Source organism: Sinocyclocheilus grahami, unplaced genomic scaffold, assembly GCF_001515645.1.
Source record: "Sinocyclocheilus grahami isolate Dianchi unplaced genomic scaffold, SAMN03320097.WGS_v1.1 scaffold24.1, whole genome shotgun sequence".
Lineage (NCBI taxonomy): Eukaryota > Metazoa > Chordata > Actinopteri > Cypriniformes > Cyprinidae > Sinocyclocheilus > Sinocyclocheilus grahami.
In genome coordinates this window covers 576,464-587,458 of record NW_015505203.1, presented here as the reverse complement: position 1 = coordinate 587,458, position 10,995 = coordinate 576,464, and the positions used below count along the sequence as shown (strand labels likewise).

At 37.8% G+C, this 10,995-nt stretch overlaps 2 protein-coding genes across 2 annotated transcripts in view; both read left to right on the top strand.

Moving 5' to 3' along the window:
* LOC107561939 (arrestin red cell-like) overlaps window positions 1-5,571 on the top strand; it is a 61,166-nt gene extending 55,595 nt beyond the window's left edge. Inside the window, exons 11-15 of the mRNA XM_016246488.1 lie at window positions 1,209-1,346; window positions 1,566-1,649; window positions 1,744-1,820; window positions 3,975-4,029; window positions 4,118-5,571. Of these exons, the coding sequence (XP_016101974.1) occupies window positions 1,209-1,346; window positions 1,566-1,649; window positions 1,744-1,820; window positions 3,975-4,029; window positions 4,118-4,211 (448 nt within the window). The 3' untranslated portion in view covers window positions 4,212-5,571. The remainder of the gene's footprint in view (window positions 1-1,208; window positions 1,347-1,565; window positions 1,650-1,743; window positions 1,821-3,974; window positions 4,030-4,117) is intronic.
* A 1,730-nt stretch (window positions 5,572-7,301) lies between these two features.
* Window positions 7,302-10,995, top strand: part of LOC107561933 (proline-, glutamic acid- and leucine-rich protein 1-like) — a 19,018-nt gene continuing 15,324 nt past the window's right edge. Inside the window, exons 1-4 of the mRNA XM_016246473.1 lie at window positions 7,302-7,491; window positions 7,822-7,886; window positions 9,641-9,746; window positions 9,876-10,025. Coding sequence (XP_016101959.1) covers window positions 7,351-7,491; window positions 7,822-7,886; window positions 9,641-9,746; window positions 9,876-10,025 — 462 coding nt within the window. The 5' untranslated portion in view covers window positions 7,302-7,350. The remainder of the gene's footprint in view (window positions 7,492-7,821; window positions 7,887-9,640; window positions 9,747-9,875; window positions 10,026-10,995) is intronic.

Here is a 10,995-nt window from a genome sequence, read left to right as displayed (position 1 = left end):
TCAGAACACAAATTAAGATATTTTTGATGGAATCTGAGAGCTCTCTGATTCTCCCATAGACAGCAAGGATACTACCACGATCAACGTCCAGAAACGTAGCGTCACCCTAGCGCCATTTTGGAGAGTATCCATTGTACCATCCGTGTGGTGCGGCTGACACAGAACAACATACGCTGTTTGCGTTCAGTGGATACTCTCCAAAATGGCACTACAGGGTGACGTGGAGGAGACGAATTGTTGAATAAAGTCTTTTTTTTTTTTTGCGCACAAACGTATTCTCGTAGCTTCGTAATATTACGGTTGAACCCCTGATGTCACATGGATTATTTTACCGATCTCCTTACTACGTTTCTGGACGTTGATCGTGGTAGTATCCTTGCTGTCTATGGAGGGTCAGAGAGCTCTCAGATTCCATCAAAAATATCTTAATTTGTGTTCCGAAGATGAACGAAGGTCTTACAGGTTTGGAACGACACGAGGGTGAGTAATTAATGACAGAATTTTCATTTTGGGGTGAACTAACCCTTTAAGGGAAATATGTTAGATTTACATATAAAATATTTATATTTATATAAAATATAAAATCTATTCAAGTATAAATATATATACATACAAATATATATTTTTTAAATATATACATGTGTGTGTATTTGTATATACATAATAAATATACACAGTCCACACACATATAGTATGTAAACATAACCTTTTATTTTGAATGCGATTAATTGCGATTAATTGTTTTGCAGCCCTGTTGTAGTATTATTTATGTACTGTATATATTCATTTTACTTTCATTTTAGTTTTAGTTCTTTTTTGGTATTTCTATTTAGCTTTATTTTTATTTATTTATTTTATTTTGAATACATTGAGTTTTTAATACTTACATTTTATTTTATGTTAGTTTCCAAGGCAACATTTCTAATTTTAAAGTTTTTCACCCATTGTTTTCTTTTTTCAGCCATATTTCAGTTATTAAAAAGATTTCCAGTCGGTTTCCAACTTATTATAGAGCTATTTTACCTCCCTTTCACCAACCCCTTATTACCAAAATGCATTTAGCCACAATTTTCACCATATACAGTTTTCAAACAATTTCTAGTACTGAAGATTAATCATAATATCTTAACAATATGGTCAGTGCTTATTTTTCTGATATACATATAGCACAAGAACTCACTCTGTTTTGTTTTGGCCATGTTGTGCAGTGACCAGGTGTCACCCAGCTCCACGTTCTGTAAGGTGTACACCCTCACCCCCACACTGAGCAATAACCAAGAGAAGAGGGGTCTGGCTCTGGATGGACAGCTAAAACATGAAGACACCAACTTGGCCTCCAGCACCATGTAAGTGGCCTTCAGCTGACAGTGCATCACATGCTGCTTCTTATGTGCTGCCAGAAAAAAGGCAAAGCATTTTAAGCTTTAGTACATTTTGTGTTTGTAGTGCTTATAAAGTTAACCCAACCCATATGTCCATAAACCCTCCAGCAGAACCTCTCAAACAGCTGCGTTGCTTTTTGTAATTGCTCTGTATGTTCAGCATGTGTTTCCCTGTGCTTACAGAGTGAAGGATGTGTCCAATAAGGAGGTCCTGGGAATCTTGGTGTCCTACAGAGTTAAAGTGAAGCTTGTGGTGTCTCGTGGAGGGTGAGTATGTCATTTGACACAGAAATTCTTCAGACTTTATATTTGTACAGAATATCCTAACACTGAATCCAAACACTTCTTTGTGTTTTGTTAGTGATGTGTCGGTGGAGCTGCCTTTTGTCTTGATGCACCCTAAGCCCTCCGAACAGCCCAACTCTAGACCGCAGTCAGGTAACAGATCGCGTTTGTCATTATGTCTGCATGCATGTTTTATATATGTGAAATGTCTGATATTTCCTAAAGAGATAGTTCACCCAAAAATGAAATTTCGTTCCAAACCTGCAAGACTTCATTGCCTTCATTCATCTTTGGAACACAAATTACGATATTTTTGATGAAATCCGAGAGCTTTCTGACCCTGCATAGACAGCAACTGACACAGTCAAGGCTCAGGGGCCGTTTACACGACAACGTTTTCAGCCAAAAACTGGAAACTTTTTATGCGTTTTGCCTGTTCGTTTACACGACAACGGCGTTTTGGAGACTGAAAATGCATATTTTTGAAAACTGGTTTCAAAGTGCAAGTTTTTGAAAACGACACAGTTATTGTTTCTGTGTAAACACCCAATATGGGAATCTTTGAAAACGGTGACGTCATGCACGTGTACAGTACATGTTAGGTATGTAGACATGCGCAGTACGTGTCGATTTTAAAGGCAAGCGTGAACAAACATACACAACAATGGCGGAGTACATGGTACTGTTGTTGCTGCTCAATAGTTTGCTTATGCTTCTTCAGCAAAGTGTGTATTTACTTCACCAATATTACAACCAACAGCGGAGAGGCATCATATACAACATATAATCGTCACTTCCCTACAGGTACTGTTTACTAACAAGGTGAGAGCGCCAACTACTGGCCTGGCATACGTAATACAGCGTTTTTGGCCGTTTTTGGCGAAATGTGTAAACGCGAATCATTTTAAAAACGTTGTCGTCTATACATGAAACTTTTTAAAAACTCAAGGGAAAAACTTTTCAGTTTTTGACTACATCGTTGTCGTGTAAGCCTCAGAAAGGTAGTAAGGACATTGTTAAAATAGTCCATGGGACATCAGTTTTTCAACCGTAATGTTATGAAGCTACGAGAATACTTTTTGTGCGCAAAGAAAACAAAAATGTTTTAATTCGACAGTTTCTTCTCTTCCGTGCACATGCATGCGTCGTGATACTCTCGTGAACACCAGAGCATGTGAGCGAAGCGGAGCGGTGTGACGCTCCGCTACGTTTTTTCCGCTCTATGGACGTGCGCTCCGCTCAGTCGCTCTAACCGCACAAGCAAGCGCTCCGTTAATATTCCGCTCACGCTCACCGTGAACCAATTCCCGCTCAGATCCCGCTCTGACATAACATTTCTCTAGTAGGCCTAATTGTTTACTGTTTGTAACGAAATTCTTGGATTATTGTCTAAAATTAAGCATGCTGATAAATAGCAATTATCATGTTTCAGAGCGAAATACTTACATATATTACCACTCCGCTCACGCTCTGCTCTGCTCACATGCTCTGGTGAACACACGTCGAAGACGAAGAGAAGAATTGAATAAAGTCGTTATTTTTGTTTTCTATGTGCACAAAAAGTATTCGCGTAGCTTCATAAAATTACACCACTGATGTTGAAGCACTGATGTCATATGGACTATTTTAACGATGTCCTTACTATGTTTCTGAGTCTTGAACGTGGTAGTTCCATTGCTGTCTATGCAGGGTCAGAAAGCTCTGGGATTTCATCAAAAATATCTTAATTTGTGTTCCGAATATAAATGAAGTTTGGAAAGACATGAGGGTGAGTAATTAATGTCTGATTTTTAATTTTTGGGTGAACTATCCCTTTAATTATAGCTTTTTTCTACTTTTCTACCTATTATTATTTTTTCTACTAATTATTATTATTATTATACACTTGACAAATATAGAAATATATACTTTATTTTTTTTATGTCTTATAACTATTTTATTTATTTCTGCTTTTTCAAACAACAACTACAGTAACATATCAATAATATTATCTTTATAAAGGGTTATATATTGTATGTAATTGATTTTATTATATTTTAAAGTTGCTTTGAGTAAAAATGGCAGAATTACATTAAACATGATATATCAGTGTGTATATAAAAATATGCATGTTCCACGAACTAGCTGTAAACGTGATACTTGAAGCATAGTAGCAAAATTCAATTTTGACTTAGAAGATAATATCATAATCTTAATATTACTGCATTATTATGAGCATTTTTTCAGCATGAATAATGAGTTTTGACAATGTAAGTGTAGTTTTGATTTAACATTGCCAAATTTTTTTCTAATCCCTGTCCACCACAGCTGTGCCAGAGTCAGATGTCCCTGTGGATGCCAACCTCATAGAGTTTGAAACAAAGTGAGTTGGCCATGTGTTTTGTTCACAGAATGAGACTCATGCTTTCGCTTGTTTGCGTAACATAACTCTCGTTTCTTTTTGTCTTCAGTAATTTCTCACAGGATGATGACTTTGTGTTTGAGGACTTTGCCAGGCTCAGGCTGAAGGGAATGAAAGATGAAGAGGACGATCACTTCTGCTAACGACCCCTTCACACACATGACACGGTGTGGAGGTTGTAACCGGGCGACTGGGGTGGGGTGTCAACCTGCCAGTACTCTCATACCTCTGCTCCACTGGGCCCATCTGATAGAGTGGAGCACTTACTGATATTTTCAGAGCCTCCTTTCTTTCTTTCATTCACTCTTTCGTTGTCTTTTGGCTCCCTTTCACACCATTTTAGCATCTGTGAGGTGGTCTTTTAACTGACCTCCTGTTTCTCTGGTCATATGAACCACTTCACTGGGATGCTTAGCTGTTGGCTAAAAAGAATGAGGGAGAAGGAAACGGAGGGAGAAACTGATGGGTCATCTATATATCAATGTATTGTTGGTGAGCAAAGGGTCCATTGATTCAGGGGTGAATATATATTTTTGTTCTCTCCTTACCTTTTTCATTTCGTTTCCTTTTATTTCTTGTCATCATATTCCCACTTATATATCAAGTGGGCATTAATAGCTATGTAATTATGGTTTATGTTCTATGTTATTTCATTGTACAGTACATACACTGTTCACAAACACCATAGGGAACTTGAGTTTGGTGTTAATTTTATTCCACTTTCCTAGACCCGTAATCCGATCCATCCATACTTGCTTAGCAGCTTTTATGTTATAGTTATGTAAAATGTATACATATCATACGAAAATATGTAGTAACACTTTTCTGTGTACTTGTTGTGCACGCAATACTCGAATAATTAAGGACGTGGCATTTTTTTAGTGGAAAAGTAGTTGGCAATACACGTCGGGACACAAGCATCTGGTTTCTTATTTTAAATTTGAGCATTTATTCCACATGTTGAGTTGTAGAATATGTAAACACTGCTACAAGTCTTCAGTGCGAAATTAGCTTGTAGATAAAACAAGAGGGCAGGGATAAGCTCTGTATGTGCCACACACACACACACACACACACACGCGCACACAACGTAATTCCTCATTATTTGTGCCTGCCAAACTTTATTTGCCACAATGTGATGATTTATAATGTTGCTTGTAAGTTAAGCTCAGTTTGGTTGAAAATCTCATGCTCATTCTATGTTTTAGTTCATAGAAACTGTTGATGTAACCATTGGACTGCCAGAAATATTTTGATGATGGTTATTTTAAAATCGCATTTATAGCATGATTTCCAGGAAATTTGACTTTGTATCTTGTTCTCCCAGGATCAGCCCTTTCCTATGACATTCTGCATAGTTTACTACTGAACAATGGCAAATTTACTTATGTTACAATGTGTACAAGGAAGTAACATTTTGCAGTGAACAAAGTGGAGCTCCCATTGAAGGACAAAAAGCTATCTCTAAAATAAAGGATTGCTTTGTTTAAAGCACCCATACAACCATGCCAACGTGCATACTTGATTTCAACTTTCATGTGCCCTTGAGTTGAAGATGAGGTCATGTCTGTCCTTTTCTGCTGTATAATAGTTTTATGTAAAGTTTGGAGTCATCAGTGCAGAATCATAAAAACCCAGCTGTGCAGGTAACTGTTCTGCTACCCACTGTCCTATAAATTCTAGTACTTCATAACACAGGAATGTAACCGATCAAGGTCAGTCATGATGTATTTCCTAATCTAATATTATACTACAGAACTGTGACAGGATATCTTATTTTAAATTCAAAATGAATTTTTATGAAAACGAACCTGATCAATCGATCCAGAAATCTTCAGCTATAGCAAAATAGTCTTACAATTTGTACTGTCATGAGTCTGACTGGCCAGTAAAAGTCGGAGGAGGATGTCGAGTTGGTGATTTTAAATTTTGGACTACTTTCCTCCCCAGACCACCAGCTGATTGATTCATTCGGTTTGGCAGTGTCTACAATCCGGGAAGTGGTTCGCATAATGTGCTGCATTATTTCATGCAGACGGACACACAAGTGTCTATTTTTACTCCTTTGTAATAGTTAAGCTACCAGATTTTTACAGATGACACCTCTCTATTCACTGGTATATGTCTAAACCCATAATGCTGTAATGCTCTGATTTAGTATTCTATTCTTTATGATTTTTCAAAGAAAATTGTAAATAGTTTATAAAAAATTTATGATTAAGCACATTATGTGGAGTTGAGTTATGATGGCCATGGCTTAACAGATCTGAAATCTTTTCAGGAAAACAACAACAGAAATAGGTTCACCTAGTTCAACACCAGCTGCAATTGCATGCTTTGACAATGATCATTGAGCTCTAATCATTGCAAGAGAGTAGTTTAATATATTAAATGATCTATTGGTTGCTACATGCACATTTATTCACTTTTCTCTTAAGAAAAGAATGCCTTAACTCACATTGGTGTGGCAGGGAGGCCATTTCCATTTCTTTTCTGTCCAAAATTGAGTCCTTTGCTCAAAAACTGCATGCATTCTTGAGGTGTCTGAAAGGTTTGAGAATGCTGTACTGTTGTAATGACATGTTCTCATGCCATCATCTTAATGTAAAACTTTAGTTATCTCAATGGAGCCTGTTTTGTTTGCAGATTCAGTTGGCTCTAAGGTAACCACCGCTCATTTTGGTAACAAGAGCCCATTTAAGTGTCTTGATAAATAACTTTTAAGCTAATTCTCACAACTAAAATTGATACTGAATAAATGAAAGATACACTACCAGTCAAAAGTTGGGAAACCTCCACTCATTTCTTTATTCTTACCATTTTGAACAAAATAATAGTAAAATCATTAAAACGATAAAATAACACATTTTTAGTGACACCATTTTTTTATTGAAGAAACTGTTATACTTCCTGCTAAATTAATAAACTAGTTATAAGTAGATTATGAATTGAAATCGAATACAGTGTATACACAACATTTTCTTTTAATTCAATGGGAAAATGTTATTTAAAAATATTTTAAGTAGGCCTGCACTGTTTATTTTAAGTATTTTGGGGGATAAGAAAACGTATTTATGATCTAACAATCCTGTATCCGCCTCTTTCTGTAAAGACCGATTATATAGAAAACAATAACCTAAACTATTTTACTAAAATACCAAAACTAGTCTCGAGGTTTGTCGACACATATCTACTAACACCGGTGAGAAGCTGACGCGACGTGTTGACGTCAACCGAGCTATACACTCGTCGCGGGGTTTGCGCGTCATACAGGGCGCTAAGATGGCTTCAGCGGCTTGGCTGCATGGCCCCGACATAACGCGCTTAACAGAAGGACTGGTGTCTGTCCTAAAGGAAGATAGACCTGAATATCTACCTGCGCTTCTAGCAAACTACCGTGAGCATGGAGTGGTCGGGGCTCAGGTAACGTTAGGGCTGAGGTTTTGTGCTAGCGCGCGACGCGAGGTAGTAACGTTACGCACGCTTCTTTGATTTAAATGGAAGCTTTATGGTTATGTGGCTTTCTTCGTGTGCAGTGTATACAATGTCAAAATGAATACGAAACGTAATTATGATTTAATGATATGTCTAAATACCAGTGGTAACTGAGCTGGTAGTCAAGTTCACATTAGTTTACTGTTTCATATGTAGTCTTATCTTAACCTATAACATGCCTCTGTGTTTAATTTGAAAGCACACTGAGGAGATGTATGTCTGTTTGTATTAGTGACACTGGTTTGAATGGTTTTTCAGAGCACGGGAGCTGTGGGTGGTCTGGTGGGCATCAGTAATGCACGGCTCGGGTCCAGTAAGACCAGGTGAGCTGTCAGGAGTAAAACTCAAATCTTCTTATTTTACACAATATCTTCCCAGCCCTATCATTGCATTTTTCATAAAACATTTAAAGGCATTTCTTGCATGGCCAAATCCTATCGATGCTCTTAGTCTTAAAAAAAAAACTCTTAATTTATTCTTTATTTCACACTTTTATCTGAGTTCTAGATCGTCCTTTTTTATTAATCAGCAAGGTAGGATTAGACAGAAGGTAGGATGTTAAGAGACTAAAGGTAATTTATAAAGGAATGCCGTTTACAAAATATTAAATAAATGAACAAAAACAATAATTTTCCAAGAACATCTAACTTTTTACAGTTTCAGAAAAAAACTGTAAATTTTCTGTTTTAGATAAAAGCATCTAATAAATGATAGTACGATTCTTTCTTAGGGGCCTCTGAATGTGACCCAGAATACATTTTGTAAAATGTTATTTATAACCAGTGTGACATTCAGCAAAAACATGTTTATAATGGGAATGTTTATAGTGGGAAGTCGTGGCCTAATGGTTAGAGAGTTGGACTCGTAAACCAAAGGTTTGTAGGGATTGTAGGTGGGGGGAGTGAATGTACAGCGCTCTCTCCACCTTCAATACCATGACTGAGGTGCCCTTGAGCAAGGCACCGAACCCCCAACTGCTCGCCTTTCCCCGGGCGCAGCATAAATGGTTGCCCACTTCATGGTGTGTGTGCACTTTGGATGGGTTAAATGCAGAGCACTAATTCAAATAAATTTTGTAAAATGTTATTTATAACCAGTGTGACATTCAGCAAAAACATTTAAGTTTTGCATCTACATAATCTAAATGTGGGAATGTTTATAGTGGGAAGTCGTGGCCTAATGGTTAGAGAGTTGGACTCGTAACCCAAAGGTTGCGGGTTCGAGTCTCGTACTGGCAGGGATTGTAGGTGGGGGGAGTGAATGTACAGCGCTCTCTCCCACCTTCAATACCACGACTGAGGTGCCCTTGAGCAAGGCACCGAACCCCCAACTGCTCGCCTTTCCCCGGGCGCAGCATAAATGGTTGCCCACTTCATGGTGTGTGTGCACTTTGGATGGGTTAAATGCAGAGCACTAATTCCAAGTATGGGTCACCATACTTGGCCACATGTCATGTCACTTTAATGGTCTTGTTGTGAGCAATGCATCTATTTATATTTTATTTTAGTTTTGATATTGTAATTTTTTATCAAAATGTGGACCTTGCAGTGAGACTTCTCTTTGGTGACTTATGCTGGATTTGTCCAATCATTCAGTCCAATTATCTCTTTCTTACAACCGACTCCATCCAATCAACCGATGAACAGAATCAAGTTTTCTTCTTCGATAATCCCGTTCACTCCGAAGTACATCACAATATGAAAAAACAGATCTGTCGCTACTTGTTTCATCGTGACTTTATATGGGCGTGATGACGTGTGTTTCAGGTTTGAGGGTCTCTGTCTCCTGTCTGTGCTGGTGAAGGACAGTTCGAGTGAAGTGTTCCAGCAGCATTGCCTTTCATGGTGACTTATGACTGGATCAACTTCTCTTTGGTGACTTATGCTGGATTTGTCCAATCATTCAGTCCAATTATCTCTTTCTTACAACCGACTCCATCCAATCAACCGATGAACAGAATCAAGTTTTCTTCTTCGATAATCCCGTTCACTCCGAAGTACATCACAATATGAAAAAACAGATCTGTCGCTACTTGTTTCATCGTGACTTTATATGGGCGTGATGACGTGTGTTTCAGGTTTGAGGGTCTCTGTCTCCTGTCTGTGCTGGTGAAGGACAGTTCGAGTGAAGTGTTCCAGCAGCATTGCCTTTCATGGCTGCGAACTCTGCAGCAGGTCATTCAGGTGAGAGATGTCTTCAGAAATGTGCTTTCTGTTCTCTTGCCTGGATCCACTTAATAGGTCTTTCCTAATTTTTTTTATTCAGTTCTGTAAGATTTAGTAATGTATCTGCTGTTGTTCTCAAACTCACAGTCCCAGGCCCCTCTCCCCACCGTGCAGCTTGCTGTGAGTGTGCTGCAGGACCTGTTGCAGTACTCATCCCAGCTGCCAGAGCTGGCCAGGGAGGTGGGGCTCAACTCCATCCTGGGCATCCTGACCTCCCTGCTCAGTCTCAAATCTGAGGTAAAAATGCGTGTGTGTCCATGTCACATTTAGATTTAAATCAGTTCAACTGTAACCTTAAATCACATTAATTTTGTACCGTTATGTCACTGAGTATTTCTTAGTTAATGCCGAGCTTGTTTACTTGTGGAAAGTGTTGTCCTCATATATACAGTGCACAGCATAAATGAGTACACCCCCTCTAAAACATAACAAATTCAGCAATTACTCTTTACTTAGAAGACATGTTAGGGTTCTTTGGAGATATAATGTTCCAACAAGCCTGCTTGATCAATTACCAAAGAAGAATGCCAAAATTTTTCAGCAAAATAAGATTTTCTTATCAAAGTGATAAATGTTGTTGCAAAAATGAGTACACCCTCCTGAAAGTTACTAAAAAAATAAATAAAAAAGTGTATAGGTTTAAGGCTATTTTTGATCAACAGGTAAGTATATTGAACCAAAACTTTTAAAGACAAGTAATTTCCTGACAATTAAAAGTGTTATATAGCTCACTGAATCATACTCACTGAAAGTTACTATAAAAAAAAAAAAGTGAGAGAACTGCCAGGTGACTTATTTCTTAGCATAAAAGAGGACAATGGTACAAGAGGAATACCAAATTATTGTTTTAAGTGTGAAAATACAGCGGAAGTAGCACCAACATTCAAAAACAATGGACTTGTGATAAGGCTCCTGAAATAATCAGGGCCCGTATGTATAAAACTTCTCAGAAATGCTCTTAAGAATAGTCTTAAGCTTTGACTTAAGTGTCAAAAAAAATCTTAGTAAAAAGTAGGACTTTTCTAAGAGTAGGAGACTTTCAGTAAAGAGTAAAAGCAACTTTCTTTAAAGATTAAGACTGATTCTTAAGTGTTGACTGAGGTGACACTTAAGTGTTGTGAACTAAGGACTACAATGATGTCAACTCAAAATGGCTGCCCTCGACCTCTGAAACAGCCAATAGTGAGCCTGCTCATGTAAAGTCACA